Source organism: Mobula birostris, chromosome 26 (genome assembly GCF_030028105.1).
Source record: "Mobula birostris isolate sMobBir1 chromosome 26, sMobBir1.hap1, whole genome shotgun sequence".
NCBI classification, from domain to species: Eukaryota; Metazoa; Chordata; class Chondrichthyes; order Myliobatiformes; family Myliobatidae; genus Mobula; species Mobula birostris.
The window spans coordinates 14540959-14561142 of NC_092395.1; the positions used below are offsets into that span (position 1 = coordinate 14540959).

A 20184-nucleotide genomic window follows, 5' to 3' on the forward strand; every position below is an offset into this window, starting at 1 on the left:
AGGGGAAGGTAGTGTTGAGAAAGTAAAAGGGCTACAGGAGGACATAGATTAGGAGAATGGGCAAAGAAGTGGCAGATGGAATACAGTATCGGGAAGTGTATAGTTATAGACCATAAGACCATAGGACATTGGAGCAGAATTAGGCCATCATGGCGGATCCATTTTTTCTCCACTCCTCAGCCTTACTCTCCAGCCTTCTCCCCGTAACCTTTGTTGCCATGACCTATCAAAAACCTATCAATCTCTGCCTTAATTACACCCAACAACCTGGCCTCCACAGCTGCCTACAGTAACAAGTTCCACAAATTCACCACACTGTGGTGAAAGAAATTTCTCCGCATCTCTGTTTTAAATGGACGCCCCCTTATCCTAAGACTGTGCCCTCTTGTCCATGGGAAACATCCATTGCACATCTACTCTGTCTAGGCCTTCCAACACTCAAAAGGTTTCAATTAGATTTCCCCTCATCCTTCTAAATTCCAGCAAGTACAGGCCCAGAGCTATCAAACATTCTTCATATAATAACCCTTTCATTCCCAGGATCATCATTATGAATCTTTTCTGAAACCTCTCCAATGCCAGCACATCTTTTCTTAGATAAGGTGCTCAAAACTGTTCAGAATTCTCAAGGTGAGGCCTCAACATCACATCCCTGCTCTTATATTGCATTTGCCTTCATCACCATTGACTCAGCCTTTAGGGTGTTCTGCACAAGGACTCCCAAGTCCCTTTGCATCTCAGATTTTTGGATTTTCTCCCCATTTCGAAAATAGTCTACACATTTATTTCTACTACCAAAGTGCATGACCATGTATTTTCCAACATTGTATTTCATTTGCCATTTTCTTGCCCATTCTCCTAATATGTCTAAGTCCTTCTGCAGTCTTCCTGTTTCCTCAACACTACCTGCCCCTCCAACAATCTTCGTATCATCTGCAAAGTTGGCAGCAAAGCCATCTATGCTATCATCTGAATTATTGATATACAATTATTTTTGAAAGATCATTACTAATGCCTCCATAATCTCTACCGTTACCTCTTTCAGAACCCTAGGGTGCAGTTCATCTGGTCTGGATGACTTATGTACCCTTAGGTCTCTCAGCTTTTTGAGCACCTTCTCCCTTGCAATAGTAACTGCATTCGCTTCTCTTCCTTCAATACCTGATACACTGCTAATGTCTTCCACAGTGGAGACAGATGCAAAATACTCATTTTGTTCATCTGCCATCTCCTTGTCCTCCATTATTATTTCTCTGGTCTCATTTTCTAAAGGCCCTAGATCCACTCTCAGCATTCTTTAATTTTATATACTTGAAAAAGCTTTTTCTATCCACCTTGATATTGTTTGCTAGCTTGCTTCCATATTTCATTTCTTCCCTCCCAATGATTCTTTTAATTGCTTGCTGTGGGTTTTTAAAAGCATCCCAATCTTCTATCTTCTCACTAAGTTTTGTGGTTGTTTGCCCTCTCTTTTGCATTTACATTAGCTTTGATTTTCCTTGTCAGCCACAGTTATACTATTTTGCCATTTGAGTATTTCTTTGTTTTTGGAATACATCTTTCCTGCACCTTCCTCATCTTTCCCAGAAGATGTCAGCATCTCCTTCCAATTTACTTTGGCCACCTCCTCTCTCATACCATTATAATTTCCTTTACTCCACTGAAATACTGCTAAGTCAGACTTTACTTTCTCCCTATCAAATTTCAGGTTGAACTCAATCATATTGTGATCACTGCCTCCTAAGGGTTCCTTTACCTTAAGCTGCCTAATCACCTCCAGCTCAATACATAACACGCAATCCAGTATTGCTTATGTACTTTGGTAGAAGAAATAAAAGTGTAAACTATTTTGCAAATGCAGAGAAAATTCAAAAATCCAAGGTGCAAAGGGACTTGGGAGTCCTTGTGCAGGATTCTCTAAAGGTTAATTTACAAGTGGAGTCAGTGGTGGGGAAGGCAAATGTGATGTTAACATTCTTTTCGAGAAGACTAGAATACAAAAGCAAGGATGTAATGTTGAAGATTTATAAGGCACTGGTGAGGCCTCACTTGGGGTACTGTGGGAAGCTTTGGGCCCCTTAACTAAGAGAGGATGTATTGACAATGGAGAAGGTTCAGAGGATGTTCACGAGAATGATCCTGAATGGAAGGGTTACTATATGAAGACCGATTGATGGCTCTGGGCCTGCACTCTCTGGAATTCAGAAGAATGAGGGCAGATCTCATTGAAACCTATCAAATGTTTTAAGGCCTCAATAGAGTGGATGTGGAGAGGATGTTTCCTATGATGGGAGAGTCTAAGACTAGAGGACACAGCCTCAAAATAGAGGGACATCATTTAGAACAGAGATAAAGAGGAATATCCTTTGCCAGAGAGTGGTGAATCTGTGGAATTCATTGCCACAGGTGGCTATGGAGGCCAAGTCATTGGGGATATTTCAGGCAGAGTTTGATAGATTCTTGATTAGTCAGGGCATGAAGGGTTAAGAGGAGGAGACAGGAGACTGAGGCTGAGAGGGAATTAGATCAGCCATGATGAAATGGCAGAGCAGATTCAATGGGTCAAATAGCCTAATTCTGCTCCAATATCTTATGGTCTTATGGTCAATCAACCATTTGGCTCACAGCCATGTTTACAAACAATACATACAAAATGCTGGAAACAAAAAACTGGCCAGGCAGCATCTATGGAAAACAATACAGTCGACATTTCAGGCTGAGACTCTTCGGCAGGACTGGAGAAAAAAAAGATGAGGAATAGATTTAAAAGGTGGCGGTCTCGGCCTAAAACATTGAGTGTACTTTTTTCCATAGATGCTGTCTGGCCTGCTGAGTTCTTCTGGCATTTTATGTGCATTGCTTGGATTTCCAGCATAAATACATTAAAATTGTTCAATTGCAGTCACTGTCAAGACATTAATCTCTATATGTTCAAATTTTGTCTCATTGTTTAATATTTATGAATTGCATTTTGTCACATATTACACGATCAGTTGTTCAAACCTGGCCAGGAAAAAAAATCCCTCTTTGAGCAACGCACACAAGATGCTGGGGGAACTCAGCAGGTCAGGCAGCAGCTATGGAAATGAATAAACAGTCAATGTTTTAAGCCAAAACTGTTCATCAAGACTTCATGAATCCTGATGAAGAGCCTTGGCCCAAAATGTCAACTGTTGAATCCTAATGATGAGTCGCAACCCAAAACGTTGACTATTCATTCACTTCCATAGATGTTGCCCGGCCTGCTGAGTTCCTCCAGCATTTTTCTGTGTGTTGCTCAGAATTCCAGCATCTGCATATCTCCTCATATCTGCAAAATCTCCTGTGTTTATCCCTTTTAGGCCTTGTTAATGAAAGAAAAACTAAAACATCCTGTGTATGGAAAGCAAATTTCTCTACCACACTTCCCTTTTACCTGAGCAATACTAATCTCACCCATTGTTGTTAACAAATTTTAATGATCACTGTTGTTGCTGTTACCAAGGGACAAAGAAACTATTACTTGAATCACTTGTTAGCTGCTAAGCTGTTGCTTATGAGGGTATATTTTGTTCTGGGACATAATATTTCAAAGACGTGTTAACTAGATGATCTGATTGCCATATTTTCGAGATAAAGAAATCAATAATGATAATTACTACTTATTTACAGATAACAGGCCTGCTTTAATTTTCCCACAATTGCATAGTTGTGGGTCAGATGGCACAGTGGATGAATTTTTGAGTAATTTTATAATTGACTAACATTAGAAAATTGTCTGAACCAGAATGTGAACAATGATATCACCCTAGTGTCATAGGACATATTTGACAACCCTTGAATGATCTTGGTTTAAAGTAATACACACAAATGCTGAAGGAACTCAGCAGGCCAGGCAACATCTATGGCAAAGAGTAAACAGTCAACGTTCAAGCCAAGGCCCTTCATTAATCCTGACGAAGAGTCTCCGCCTGAAACGTCGACTGTTCACTCTTCCATAGATGCTGCCTGGTCTGCTGAGTTCCTCCAGTACTGTGTGTGTATTACTTTGGTTTCCAGCATCTGCAGACTTTCCCTTGTTTGGAATTTGGTTTAAAGTTAGACACAGACCTCCAAAATATGAACCATCTGACAGTTTCATTTCCTTGTTGCCCTTTGTGTGGACGCTGACCACCCCGTGTTGGATAAAATACATCTTTTTTCCAATGGTCCCCTCACGAATTATGTAATCTCCGGGCTGAAACACTTCGAACTTTAGCTTGGTCAGCATTGCCGTCACAAAAATTGGATCCGCGTTGGCAAAGAGTGGCATGGAGGCCACCAGTTTCCTGCAGTTGAAGTTCACTATTTCCTGCATTTGAAAACAAGAAAATAGCAAGTGAGTCTTTCTGCTTTCACCTTCAGAATAATTACACAAAAAGACCTCTGCCTGACAAACCTGCGTGCAGAATTGCCTCACTGGCAACCATATCCTTTAACTCATGTTCACGTTAATGAGCAAAGTTGATCCCTGATGTGATGCCAGTTTCACACCTGGCAGCCATCCTAATTAGTCTCCAGTCATCTACTGAGGAGACTGCTACAGAAAGCTACAGATTAGAGCGACAGGTGACCTTGCTTTAATCAAGTGGCTCGTCCGCTGCTGTTGAAAACATTATTTTTTTAAAAAGCCATAGAGGCATATAGTCATACAGCATGGAAACAGGCCATTCTGCCCAAATGGTCCATGCTGACCAAGATGCTCCATCCAAGCTAGTCCCATTTGCTCATAATCTTCTAAACCTTTCCAATCCATTTATCTTCCCATCTGTCTCTTAAGCGTTGTACCTGCCTCAACCACTTCCTCTGGCAGCTCATTCCACTCTTTATGTAAAAACTATTAGCCCTCTAGTTCCTATTTATAATTTTAAATGTATGTTTTATACATGCATAATATAATATTTGAACACCAGCATGTTATATGCTTTAATTTTTAAAATTCATTTCAAAGATGGTTAACTGCTATAATACGTTATGCTATTAATTGAATATTGCGTGTTCTCATTGCTACATCGAGAAGGAGGTACGGGAGCTGAAGGCACACCCTCAACGATTCAAGAATCGCTTCTTCCCCTCTGCCATCAGATTTCTGAATGGACATTGACCACATGAACACTACCTCACTACTCTGTTGTTTCTACTTTTGCTTCACTTATTTAATTTAACTATTTAATATATATTCTTACCGTAATTCACATTTTTTCTCTCTTTGTTGCCGCAAAGACAACAAATTTCACGCCGTATGCTGGTGATATTTAACCTGATTCTGATGCAAACAAGTTTAAGGAAACAGTCACCCATATCATTTGTTTATATTAGGTAGAGCCGACATTCAAAAGTGCTCAGTGTCCCTAATAATGAGCACTTTGATCATTTTGTATTTAGCCATAGAGAATATGTATATAAAAACTCATGCATATTCAGAAGCTGATGTCCATATTAAAAATAGTTAATATTCCTGAGATTCCTGGGCAGGAAATTCTGGGGCTTGGGCCCAGTCAAAATCCCTGCTCTTCATCTCCACCATATCAATCAGGTTCAGATCAAACACCTGAATGAAGGAAAAATATGTCACCATTTATTTGATGATTTGGCACAGCTGTTCATTGGACCACACAGCAGCAGATCTTTGAGCACCTCATGTTAATGTTTTGATGTTTAATCTGTGAGCATACCTGTATATTTTCATTCCTAATTTATATAGCATTATAAATAACAGGTGATGTATAATCCTGTACAAATACAGCTCATCCTTGTTAATTTTAATCTTAATAACCACATCCAAATAGGATTTGCTGGAGTTAATATGCCTTGGATGTTATTGAGATTAATTTTCTAAATATCTGATATGAAAACACTCAAAAAGCTTTCAACCAAATGAAGTTTAATTTCAATGCTGCTGAGATACACCCTAGGTTGTATTGGGACATATCATTAGTGATGTAACCTGAGGTCATCGGGGGTTTCAGGTCTTTCAACATCAGACACTCTCTCTCAGGTGACCCAGCCAGGGTCGACCAGGCCCTGTGATTTATGTGATTTATTGCATTGGTGGAAATAAAAAGCATTCAGATGAATGCACAACATCGAGCACAAATACATCAGCCATGATAGAATGGCAGTTTGTCTTGATGGACCGAATGCCCTTATTCTGCTCCTATGTCCTGTGGTCATTTCCTCCTCTTTGGAATGTGATGCTGAGGATTTATAAGGCATTGGTCAGACCACAAATAGAGTATTGTCTGCAGTCCACATACAAGGAAGAATGTGCTGGCATTGGAAAGGGTCCAGAGGAGGTTTACAAGAATGATCCCAGATATTAAAGGGTTAATCTATGAAGAGTGTTTGATGGCTCTGAGCCTATAATCACTAGAGCTTAGAAGAATGAGTGGGGGATCTCATTGAAACTTATTGAATACAGATGAGTAGAAGTCTGGTGAGCTGCTGTTGGCTGCCAATGCCTCAGTAGAGGTGAGGGGTGTAACTAACAAACTAGAGTGGATGTGGAGAGTCTGCTTCCAATAATGGGAGAGTCTAGGACTACAGGGCACAGCCTCAGAATAGTAGGACAGCCATGAAGAGGAATTTTTTTAAAACAGATGTGGGTGAATATGTAGAATTGGTTGTGACTGATGCCTGTGGAGGTCAAGTCATTAGGTGTATTTAAAGTCAAGGTTGATTAGTTCTCTATTGGTAAGGACATCAAAGGTTACAGGGAGAAGGCACCAGAATGGGGTTGAGAGGGATAATAAATTAGCCATGATGGAATGGTGCAGCAGACTTGATAGGCCGAATGGGCTAATTCTACTGCTATATCTTATAGAAATATAGAAAAACATACATAAACCTACAGCACATTACAGGCCCTTTGGCCCACAATGCTGTGCCGAACTTTTGAAATGTTGGTTATTCTTTGGTGCATTTCCACCATTTTCTGTCTTCCAGTAATTACAAATCTTCATCACTTGTGCTTATTGTTTTCCGATTTTAAAACTTTATCCTCTCATTATGATTGCTCATTCGGTTGGTATTAGTCAGAATCCAGCAGGGCTGACTCACCCTCTGGGTCAAGTGAAAAGAGTACCACACTGTGGGAACTAACAGAGAGCAGGGCTCCCTGGGGAAAGTCAATGTGAGGTCTTGTTGTATTATCACAAAAGCATTCCTGACTGTCAGCACTGCCTTACACATATAACCACTATGGATGACTTGCTTTCTAAACTTAAGACCATTTGGCCATCAGCTATGCCCTGTCATTTCATCATGGCTCATCTATTTCTCCCTCAGCCTCAATCTCCTGCCTTCTTCGTATATACCTTCATATCCTGACTATCAATCTCTGTCTTAAATACACTCAATGACTTGGCCTCCACACCAGCCTTCGGGAGCAAAATCCACAGATTCACCACTCTCTAACTAAAAATATCCCTCCTCATCTCTATTCTAAAAGAACATCCCTCAATTCTGAGGCTGTCCCCTCTGAGACTCTCCCACTATAGAAAACATCCTCTCTACCTCCACTCTACCGAGGCCTTTCAACATTTGATAGGCTTCAGCAAGGCCAGTCATCATTCTTCTGAATTCCAGTGAGTACAGGTCCAGAGCCACTATACACTCTTCATATGACAAGCATTTCAATCCTGGAATCATTTTTATGAACCTCCTTTGAACTGTCTCCAACATCAGCACATCCTTTCTTAGATAAGGGGCCCAAAACTGCACACACCACTCCAAGTGAGACCCCAACAGAGCCTTATAAAGTCTCACCTTGCTTTTATATTCGAGTCCTCTCAAAGTGAGTGCTTAACTTGTCAGAGTTTCATGCAATATACTGAGTTGAATATACACCTAATACATACTAAAATAGTTACCAATCATTTAAAAGGTTAATAAAAATCAAAATATATGACATGCTGACAAATTTTAACTTACTTCTCTGAGTGGTTCATTTAGTTCCCCCAGTATGTTATCTTCATCAAACATTTTCCCCTGGTATCGATGTTCATAATAGTCGTGAATCTTTTGCCGGAAGTCCGCAGGTAACTTGTGAAAAGACATGTACTGTTCCACTTGCTTGTACTGTACAGAAAGAAAGCCTGTCATTGGATACAGCATAGTTTCAGTCAAGCTGAAAATAGTGCTAACTGGGAATGTAAAATTATTGAGCACAAAACACTCTTACTTGGGGACGGGTATGTATTAAACAAGATGAATCTACGGTAAAAATGATTTGCAACCAACAAGTGTATAATAAGCAATTTACTCCATTATACCTTGGAGAATTTAAATCTAGGTCAGTATTCTATATTAATGGCAAACTATAATATTCAAATGTACATTGTAAGTAATCATTTTAAGATCGGAATATAGTGAACACATTAACTTTTAAGCACTTAGACTAGTGGTTCATTATTCATCTCTGAGTATTCTGCATCTGTTAACTTGATCTTATTTTAAGCGACTCTAACTTTTGAATATTGTAATTTATAACAGAGTCCTGTAAAATAAGTTCAAGTGAAAAGGTGATGGTATTCAGACACCAGTGTGAACATTAAGTTTTAAATACTGTAATTTATAATAATGTTCATACTGTTGTCAAATACCAACTCCCTCTGTCTTCTATTACCAAGACAATTTTGGACCTAGTTTTACAAACTCAAGAAAATCTGCAGATGCTGGAACTCCAAAGACCCGTCTTCAGGACTGGTAAGCTATTGAGTCCTGATGAAGGGTCTCAGCCTAAAACGTCGACTGCTCACTCTTTTCCATAGATGCTGCCTGGCCTGCTGTGTTCCTCCAGCATTTTGTCTGTGTTGCTTTAGATCTAGTTTGTCAACTTGCCCTAGATCCCATAGGTCCTAACCTTTTCAACCAGTCTCACTTGTGCGCCCTTGTCAAAAGCCTTATTAAGTTTATATAATTCACATCCATTGCCCTACCCTCATCGATACATCATGGTACCTCCTCAAAGACCTCAATCAATTTGGTCAGGATGGATCTGCCCAATCAGTCACTAGCCTTCCAAGTAATCATTAATTCTTTCCCTATAATATTTTTCTAGTGCTTTCTCCACCATTAATGGTAGGCTGGCAGGTAAATAGTTACCAGGCTTTTTCCTTGCTTCCTTTCTTGAATGTTTGCTGTCCTTCAGAAACCAAGTACCTCACCTGCGTCCAGTGAATATTTAAAAATCTCAGTCAGAGCCACAGCAAACTCCTCCAAGGATTCCAATCCAGTGGTAGCTTGGGATAAATCTCACTCAAATCCCCTAAGGAATTGAGTACTAAGGTATTTATGGAATCCTGTACTGGACTTTCACCTATTCCTTCACTGAATTCTCCAAATAATCCTAATTCTCCAAATTCTCCAGAATCTATTTCTTTTTTGAATATAGTGAAAGTATTCATTTAGGACTCACCCATTCCAACTGGCTCCATTTACAGTTAGCTCATACTCAAAGTTCAAAATACATTTTTTATCGAAGTATGTATAGGTTGCCATATGCACCCTGAGTCATTTAATGATCGTATTTTTCACTTAGTAATCTTTTGCCCTTAATATACTCATAGAATAATTCTGAATTTACCTTAATTCTGTCCGCCAGAGATTTTTTTGCAACCCCTCTTCACCTTTCTGCTGGTATTTACCATCTTTGCTATAGATTTCAGCAGATGACAAGATATTGCCCATGGGGCAATAGTGCAACATTCAAATAATATCATAAAATGACTGACCCAACAAAAAGGGTAACATTCCTAGTCATGCCAGCAGTGAGAAATCTTGCTTCTACCACCAGCCTCATACATAGCTCTTTTCATTAATAACTTCTTTTCACACCCACCTTGTCAGCTGGAATAATGATTCTGATCATAATATACACACCACAAGTCAACAAAGATGAGAAAAATGGACAGGGACCTAAAAGTAATCATTAAGCTTATTTCATGTTAAATGAAGGACTATTTACAGAAGTATCATGTCTCATATCACAAATTCAAAACTGGTTATTGTGCCAGACATTTCATTCTTCCATCATGTCAGCAGAAAGGTTTAAGTTCTGAACTTTGCAATTTCTGAGTTTCAGGAACAGCAACGTTCCTGTAAAGGAGCAGAATAACGTTAGCCATTTTGCTTATTGAGACTCCTTCACCTTTCAATCATGGCTCCATTCTCCTACCTTTTCCCCTAGCCCTTAACCCACTTACCAACCAATAAACTATCAACCTCTGTCTTAAATACACTCAATAACCCGGCCTCCACAACCATCTGTGACAATTAATTCCACAGATTCACTGAAGAAATTTCTCCTTATCTCAGTTTTAATGGGAAATTCTCTAATCCTGAGACTGTGACCTTGGGTCTTTTTAACAACATGACAGGAACTTGTAGATAAGTTACTTAGCGAATAGAAATCCATAAAACTGGTGGATTAGTTTGAACCAAGTTGCATGTGCCCACCTGAATAAATGGTAACATCTACATAATTTAATTTAATTTCAATATAATTTAATTTAGAGATACAGCACAGTAACATGCTCTTCCAGCCCAATGAGTCCACACTACACAATTACATCCATATGACCAATTAACCTATGTGGGAGGAAACCGGAGAACCTGAGGGAACCAACATGGACATGAGAAAATCTGCAGATTGTGGAAATCCTCTCTTCTGGTTTCACCTATCCCCACCACCTCGTATTTCTTCCTCTCCTCCCCCCACCTTCTGAATCTGAATCTTTTTTTCCAGTCCCTGATGAAGGGTCTCAGCCTGAAACATCAACTGTTTACTCTTTTTGGTAGATGCTGCCTGGCCTACTGGAAACCAACATGGTCACAGACAGAACGTACAAACTCTTTACTGACAGTGGCGGGAAATGAACCAAGGTAGCTGGTGCTGTAACAGTGTAACGCTAACTGCGTTTTGTGCTGTAATAGTGTAACGTTAACTGCTATGCAATTAGCGTTACACTATTTGACAGTAACACTCACAAAACGCTGGAGGAACTCAACAGCTCAGGCAGCATCAATGGAAAAGAATAGACCCTCCATCAGGACTAAACAATTGAAATTGAGATTGACTGGTTGGCATCTTAAGATAAATTTATGTCTACCTTCTAGAGAAACGGCCTTTACAAGCATTCTGATTTTCTCACACTTGGCACCTTATGGCAGGTAGAAAATTAAAAATTATTTCCTATTTACATTAATTAGCTTGGATGTGAAAATTAGATTTGGATCATCTTGAGGTGATAATAATGTGTATTTGTCTGTTCTGTCCTTTCCGAAATGTCACTATCTATTCCATATTATAAAAAGGAATCTTGTTTGAACAAAGACTTTGGTTTGGTTCATTGCAATGGGCTATTTTTATACCAATTAAACTTCACTGAAACAAATTTATTGTCAAATACATTCTTCACGCAAATAAAGAGGCCAAGCCAGAAGGCAAGTTGGGCCATAAGAAAATGCATTTAAGATAATACAAAGGACTTGGTCACCAGTCCTAATTAATTGCTGTGACATTCGCTGTTTGTATAATAATATGCCCACTATTTGAACCTGATAAATTCAGCCTGTTGACATTAGAATAAATGAGATTAAAGGCATGAGCTCAAGTGGGCCTGAGGCCAAAATTGGATTGGCAACGATCCTAAATGGAAAAGCGGGCTCGAGGGGCCACATGGTTTATCTTTGCTCCTATTTCCAAATTGGAAACAGGTTTATTATCACAGACATATGCTGTAAAACTTGTTGTGTAGTGGCAGCACTGCAGTGCAAAATACAAAAAAGATACCATAAATTACAATAAGACCATAAGATTTAGGAGCAGAAGTAGGCCATTCGGCCCATCGAGTCTGCTCTGCCATTCAACCAAGGGCTGACCCACTTCATCCAGTCATCCCCACTCCCCTGCTTTCACCCCATACCCTTTGATGTCCTGGCTAATCTATCTCTGCCTCAAATACACCCAATGATTTAGCCTCCACAGCCACTCGCGGCAATATATTAAAAATTAAATCAAGTAAGTAGTACAGAAAAAGTGCAAAAGTACTGAGTTATTTTTCATGGGTTCGTTGTTGTTCAGAAATCTGATGGTGAAGGGGAAGAACTGTTCCTAAAATGTTGAGTGTGTGTCTTCAGGGTCCCGTACCTCCTCTCTGATGGTGGTAAAGAGAAGAGAGCATGTCCTGGCTGCTAGGCGTTCGCAATGGCGGATGTCACTTTTCGAGGCATTGCCTTTTGAAGATGTCCTCCATGGTGGGAAGGCTAGTGTCCACGATGGAGCTGGCTGAGTTTACAACCCTCTGCAGCTTTTTCTGATCCCGTACAATGGCCCCTCCATGCCAGGCAGTGATGCAGCCAGTTAGGATGCTCTCTATGGTACATCTGTAGAAATTTGCTAGAGTCTTTGGTGACATACCAAATCTCCTCAAACTCCTAAAGCCAGTGGATTGCTTTCTTCTGTGTTTTATTTCTCTTTAAATTACACACTTGTTCCTATCTGGGCAGGATATGAAGAGCCAAGCCTGGTCCAGAACTAGATACCCAAAAGACAATGTTCGCCCCACAGTTTTTCAGCCAGTGCAATGCCTCAAGTTCCTGTTGAGGAAGATGTTGCATGGTTCTCCTGTCTTGAACTTGTAGTCCAGACACAGCTGTAAAGTTTGTGTTGAGTATTGCCACAACAGGTCTATAACAGGTGCGATCTCTTTGGTTCTTCATGTGGACTTGATCACCTGGACAATATTAATGCTTATGTCAGGACACTCTTTATTGACTACAACTCAGCGTTTAACACAATCATCCCTGCAGTACTGATCAAAAAGCTCCAAAACCTGGGCCCCTCTTCCTCTCTCTGCAACTGGATCCTCAACTTCCTCAACAGAAAACCACAGTCTGTGCGATTGGAAATAACATCTTCACCTATGGAGGGCGGAGCTTAGGAGGGATGGTGGCGCCTAACGGCCACTCCTTTGCTTGCATCTTCGGAAACAGCTCTATTTCTACCTTTAATATCTTTATTTTTCCCTTTCAGGATTCTTTTGAAGACCCTGACCTGGAGTTACATGTAGGCTTTGGTTTTTTGCAGGAATGGGACCTGTTCTTCGGGTTCCACGACTGGCTGTTATTCGACATGTCGAGGGTTTGGCCTGAGAATCACGATCGTGTTTGGAAGCCTAAGATCTTGAGGCTCGGGAGACAGATGGATGGAGGGTCGGTGTCACGGCAGCCAGGACATGCACTCTTTTCATTGCTACCATCAGGGAGGAGGTATTCCTGGATTGTTGAGTGTGTGCCCTCAGATCCTCAGAGTCTGATCCAGACTCAATGATTCAGGATTAGCTTCTTCCCCTCTGCCCTCAGATTTCTGAATGAACGTTGAAACCATGAGCACTACCTCACTACTTTTTTTTCTCTCTTTCTGCACTAATTATTTAATTTATCTTTTTTAATATATTTACTGTAATTTACAGTGTTTTAGTATTATGTATCACACTGTACTGCTGCTGCAAAACAACAAATTTCACAACATATGCTAGTGATATTAAACCTGATTCTTATTCTACATTCGGGCAGAACACCTGCAGTATAATTCCATTTTACGGGCATGGCCACATCAGATCCTGCCCACAAATTAAAATGACAGTTCCAACAAAGCCATTCCCACAGCTCCACCAGAACGGTTCAACTTGTTAATGCACTGAATACTTCTCATAGTTGAAGATGTATAAAAACGTCCAAAAATGACAAATTCAAATGACAAACTAATTAAGAGTAGGTTAGTGGAAAATAAGCAGAATGGGGAATAAATTATTTATGGCAGCAGAAGGGACTGGCAACCAGAATACAACCTGGATCTCGAGCTGCAAGAGGGCAACATGACCAGCTCCATTGTGTCTGTACTTCATTCGGCACTAACAATAATAAACCTCTTGGACAAAACTCTGAAGGTGAGGAGTTGAGAATACTTTTTAACTATAAGGACAGTCAGCCTTCCATGTTGTCACCTTCTCAGCTTCTTCTTGTTTTGCCAGGCCAGCCATAGATAACCTTCCTCAGATTATCCTCATCACCCCTGTCCTCTTGCTTTTCCATATACCCACTTCTGGCCTTTTTCCTTCTAAACCTTACACGTTTGGGTTTGGGATGTTTAAGTGAAATGCAGGATTAAAACCTTTTACTTTCCCTGAAATCCCTTAGCAGGAGTCAAATTTGGGGCCGGGCCAAGACTAGTGTCTAAATTTTCAAAGCTCTGATATATGGAGGCGTTTAGCTCCAATTAAGATTGTTAAAAATATTTAAACATATAAAACTTTTTTTCATTCGTTGTGTGCCGTGTCATTTGACGTGGGCAATCACGGTCTTTCAATGACTATGATTGTCCTTAGCAAATTCTTCTGCAAAAGTGGTTTGCTATTGGATTCTTCTGTGCGGATCCTTCACAAGACGGGTGACCCCAGCCGTTATCGGTACTCTTCAGAAAGTGCCTGCCTGCATCAAGTGGTCACATAACCAGAACTTGTGATAGGCACCAGCTGCTCATACACGTACAACTATCCGCCATCTGCTCCCATGGCTACACGTGACGCTGATCGGGGGGCTAAGCAGGTGCTACACCTTGCCCAAGGGTGACCTTCAGACTAGCAGAGGGAAGGAGCACCTTGCATCTCCTTTGGTAAAGACATATCTCCACCACACCACCCTATAAGATATTTTGAACTTAAAAACAATTAAAACAATGTAAAAATCAATAACAATATATAAATAACTGTATTTATCCTTTCCTAACTAACAATCAGGAAATCCCATTCAAGTTCACAATGATTCTAATCCTATGACAGCTTTCAGCTTTGCTGTTGGACCCTGCTTGGAAACCAGCAACAGAATGGAATGACAGGTGTACTGACACTTATCACTCAGCTCCTCTCAGCCTTACAGCAGACATGCACGAGCCAAGATGTACATAGCCAGAAGCAGCACAATGCCAGTAATTCCCACAGGCAGCTCAATCTGGCCCTTAGTTTTGGACTTGGAAACTGATTATAATGTATTCTTGCCCAGGCCTCCCTAATATATTGCTCTACATTAGTAATTACTCAGAACCAGTACTGCAATCTACAGCAATTATTGGCAAGGGGAGCCTCTGACGTGTTCTTGGCACAATATTCAGTACTACAGCATGTTGAAGCGTCAGTTTTGACACATCAAGAGCCTGGAACCGTTTTACTCTTTTTAAGTGCTGGCAATAGCTCTAGCTTTTCATTGCAGATGATAACATTAGCTTCCAGGATGGCATAACTGGTCAATAAATGTTTTTTTAAAATTTTGTCAAAAAATACATTGTACATAACAACTCTCTTGTTTGCTGCTCCCAAGGGAAGGACTCTGTGTTTGAATGGTCTCTCTGTCTCTCCCTCAATGCTGTTGGAGGGTGGTGCTGAAGTTCTGAGCCTGCAGTTTGCAGATTGGGCTGTAGTCTGATAGGATCCTTGATTTTGTGTTTTTATATGTTGTGTTTTCGCTCGTTCTTTCTCATTGCTGTTTGCACGATTTGTCTTTTTTTGCATGTGGGGAGGGGATGATGTTGTTGCTGCTGTTTGTGTAATTTGTTTTTTGCGTGCGTGCGTGTGTGTGTGTGTGTGTGTGTGTGTGTGTGTGTGTGTGTGTGTGTGTGTGTGTGTGTTTGGGGGGGGTGATGTTTTTCTTTGAATGGATTCCAGGGTTTTCTTTTTTTCATGGCTGTCTGTGGAGAAGACAAATCTCAGGGTTGTATACTGCATATATACTTAGATCATTAATATACTTTGAAATTTGTAATGCAAACACACACCAACAAAAGTACAATATTATTAGCAGAGGGAAACGTAACGGACACACCTAGTGGCCACTTTATTAGGTACACCTATACAGACTACAGTGTCAGTTTTGTGCATAGTGGTTGATTCAAAAACTAATAATGCACAAGTTTGTGAGCTTGAGCCTATTTATTATCACTGACATATGTTATGATTTTTTGATTTGTGGTAGCACTACAGTGCAATACATTAAAAAAATTACCAAAAAGGATGAGCAAAAAGAGAGGTAGTTCATGGTCCATTCAGAAATCTTTTGCTGGAAGGGAAACTGTTCCTAAAACATTGTGTGTGTTTCTCCGTGATGGTAAAATTGAGAAGAGGGCACATCCTGGATGTCGAGACTCCTTAATGACGGCTACCACTTTCTTGAGGCACTGCCTACTTAAAGATGTCCTCAGTGGTGGAGAGTGAACTGCCTATGATGGTGTAGAGTTTACTCACTCTGCAGCCTTCTCCGATCCTGTGCATTGATGCCTCAGTTCCAGACAGTGATTCAGAATGCTCTTCAGGGTACATCTTTAGAAATTTGCTGGAGTCTTTGAGACATAGCAAAAGAATGAAATGTAACCACCATTTAATTCAAACAGTGGTTCTGTTTGTAAGGCATTTTAAAAGCAGATAATATAAAATGAGCCATCCTTTTATTCCAGGACCCACAAGTAAGAATCCAGTTTAGACCAGAGGGAAGAAAGTTTTAATTGTTTGTTCTATCACTGACAGCAGAGGAATTATTCATGGTGTTCTGGCTAATGTTATCACCAATGATAATTATTAAAACAGATTATCTAGTTTTAAAAATTACTTTTTGTCAGATCTTGCTGAGTGAAATTGATTGTCACACTGTCTTTCAGTACAATAGTGACTGAAAGTATTTCATTGGACGTAGAAAGCTTTTGGATGTCTAGAAGTCATAAATAAAATGAGAAAATGCTGGGAGGGCTCAATAGACCAGGCAAAGCAAATCGAGTTAATGTTTCAGACCGGGAACTTTCCATTGGAATTGATGAGTCCCAAGGAATGATCTATTACCTATTAACTTTCTGCACAGATGCTGCAAGCCCTCCTGCATATTTTCAGCAATTTATTTTGATTTCAGATGCACCGCCAGTATTTTGCTTTTGTCTTGAAGTCACATATAGGGGACCAGATCAATGTACACTTCTTTATCTATTCTGTACCTGGCTATTGTATCATGGCTTTAAGCAACTGCAAATACATGTACAAACGTATATATCGGGGGCTGGGTGTGCTCCCCTGCACAACATTTTGCAGTACAGGCATCCTGGTTCAATTCTTGCTGCTGCTGCCTCCCACAGTCCAAAGACCTACTGGTTGATGAGTTAATTGGTCAGTGTAAATTGTCCTGTTATTAGGCTAGGATCATTGAGCAGCTTGAAGATCTGGAAAGGTCTGTTCCGTGCTGTGTGTCAATAGATACTGTAGAACATTTTAACAATGCTCACCATCTGAACGATAGATCAATAAAATAACTGAATTTTTAGCTTCATACTGAATTAATTGCATTCACTGACTCCTTTAATTTTGCTTCATGATTTTATGTGAAGAGATTATAAACTAATGTAAAACAACAGAGATTTATAATCCTCCGTGTGGTATATGCAGGGTCCAATCAGAACTGGTTTGATTCAGTAAACAAGGAGAAGCTGGTTGGAGAGATTAGGATTTTGATGAGTTTATTTTATAAAATCCCAGGCAGGATATCGTAGGAGGAGAATATCACAACTACTTTTCCTGATTGCAAAGGACCAACTTTCTTTGCACTGGCTGCCACAGTGGATTGTGAACATCTGCTCCCTGAGTAGCTTTCATCTCAAATTGATAGATGGAAGCAATGGCATTGTTCAACGTAATAGGCAGAAATAAATCACCACTGTCTTGGGTACAGAGATGGCTGAAAGTAAAAATAGCTTTAAATAAGGTTTCTCCAGATTTATATTCCGTGCTTTTAACGGTAAACAGATGGCTATTTTCTGCATTGCACTCATTCCAGCTCAATAAACAAGCCCCAAAACACATTAACTGTCTTCTAGCATACATGAGAGAAATGCCTAAAAGTCACAGTCACAGAAAGTCCATGAAGTCAAAATTGGAAGCTCTATTACACATTTTCATAAGTTAGTTGATGCTTAATATTTTGGATTTCCATTTGGATGTTCGCAGATACAAGAGATCCTGCAGATGCTGATAATCTTGAGCAAAGCACACACAAAGTGCTGGAGCAACTCAGCAAGTCAGGCAGCATCTATAGAGGGGAATAATAGTCATATAGTCATAGTCATACTTCATTGATCCCGGGGGAAATTGGTTTTCGTTACAGTTGCACCATAAATAATTAAATAGTAATAAAACCATAAATAATTAAATAGCAATATGTAAATTATGCCAGGAAATAAGTCTAGGACCAGCCTATTGCTTCAGGGTGTCTGACCCTCCCAGGGAGGAGTTGTAAAGTTTGATGGCCATAGGCAGGAATGACTTCCTATGACGCTTTGTGCTGCATCTTGGTGGAATGAGTCTCTGGTTGAATGTACTCCTGTGCCCAACCAGTACATTATGTAGTGGATGGGAGACATTGTCCAAGATGGCATGCAACTTGGACAGCATCCTCTTTTCAGACACCACCGTCAGAGAGTCCAGTTCCATCCCCATAACATCACTGGCCTTACGAATGAGTTTGTTGGTGTCTGCTACCCTCAGCCTGCTGCCCCAGCACACAACAGCAAACATGATCGCACTGGCCACCACAGACTCGTAGAACATCCTCAGCATCATCCGGCAGATGTTAAAGGACCTCAGTCTCCTCAGGAAATAGAGATGGCTCTGACCCTTCTTGTAGACAGCCTCAGTGTTCTTTGACCAGTCCAGTTTATTGTCAATTCGTATCTCCAGGTATTTGTAATCCTCCACCATGTCCACACGAACTCCCTGGATGGTACATTCTGGGCTGAGACCCCTCATCAGGACTGGAAAGGGTGCAGAATCCAGAATAAGAAGGTGGGGGAAGAGGGAGTGGGGGAGGTCAAGCTGGCAGGTCATAGGTGAGATCAGTTGAGGGGGAAGATGGGTGGGTGTGGAAGGGGGACGTTAGGAGAAGCTAGGAGATGATAGCTGTAAGATGTAAAGGCCAGAAGCAACAGAAACCTGATAGGAGAGGAGAGTAGACCATGGAATGAAGGGAGCAAGGGTGGAGAACCAGAGGGAAATGATGGGCTGGTCATGAAGACAGGGAGGAAAAGAGGTGAGAGGGTAACCACAATGAGAGATAGGAGGATAGGGGGCAAAACAGAGAGGAGTAATTACTGTAAATTTGAGAAACTGATATTCATAACATCAATTTGGAGGCTAGCCAGATGGAATACAAGCAGTTTGCTCCTCTAGTAACAGTGGACAACACACATTAAGAAGAAAACCTTGTCCGACAAAAGAGTGCAGATTTATTGGAATCCTACCTGGATTCCAGGTAAGAAGTTATATAAAGAGATTAAGTAAAGAAAGTTTGCTTACTATTTCCATGGTACACTTTCCTTTTTCATCATATGCCCCTTTCTCCAGCCCTTTACTTCTTCCACCTATCATCTCCCAGTTTTTCACTTCATTACCCCTGCCCACCCACCCACCTGGATATTATCCCACTGTCAAAGTCACTTAGGTACATTTCTTCCCCATTCTGATGTTTGGTATGAACAACAACTGAATCACTTGACCATGTCTACACGCTTTTATGCATTCATTTGTTACCACATGATTGGCTGATTAGATATTTGCATAATTGAGTAAGTGTACAGGTGAATAAGTTTAAAAGAGGGAAAATGTTTCAATTGAATAGTTTAGGACACTGGGCTGAATATAAAAATTAGACCCATGCCATTATTATTAAACAGTGAATTACAGAATGTTATTCACTTCCATAGGGTGGTGGGGTGGACATACGTCTCTACCAAAGGAGGTGTAAGACACTCCGTCCTTCTGCTAGCTTGCAGGTCACCAATGGGGCAAGGTGTAGCACTTGCTTAGCCCCCACGCCCCAATCAGGGTCATGTAAAGCCGTGGAAACAAGTGGTGGATGGTCACAAGAGCAGCTGGAGCATATCACAAATTCTGGTTACGTGATCGTGGACACCAGGCAGACCATCTCTGAAGAGTATCGATAATGGCTGGGGTCATCCATCTTAAAAAGACACTGCCCAGAATGGGCAATGGCAAACTACTTCTGTAGAAAGATTTGCCAAGAACAATCATGATCATGGAAAGACCACGATTATCTATGCCATAAAACGCAGCACATGAT

The 20184-nt window shown here is 40.6% G+C and overlaps 1 protein-coding gene across 1 annotated transcript in view; it reads right to left on the reverse strand.

The window, feature by feature from the left end:
* hcn2b (hyperpolarization activated cyclic nucleotide-gated potassium channel 2b) overlaps window positions 1-20184 on the reverse strand; it is a 161939-nt gene that overhangs the window by 17767 nt on the left and 123988 nt on the right. Inside the window, exons 5-6 of the mRNA XM_072243884.1 lie at window positions 7951-8097; window positions 4090-4330 (exon numbers count right to left, since the gene is read on the reverse strand). Coding sequence (XP_072099985.1) covers window positions 4090-4330; window positions 7951-8097 — 388 coding nt within the window. The remainder of the gene's footprint in view (window positions 1-4089; window positions 4331-7950; window positions 8098-20184) is intronic.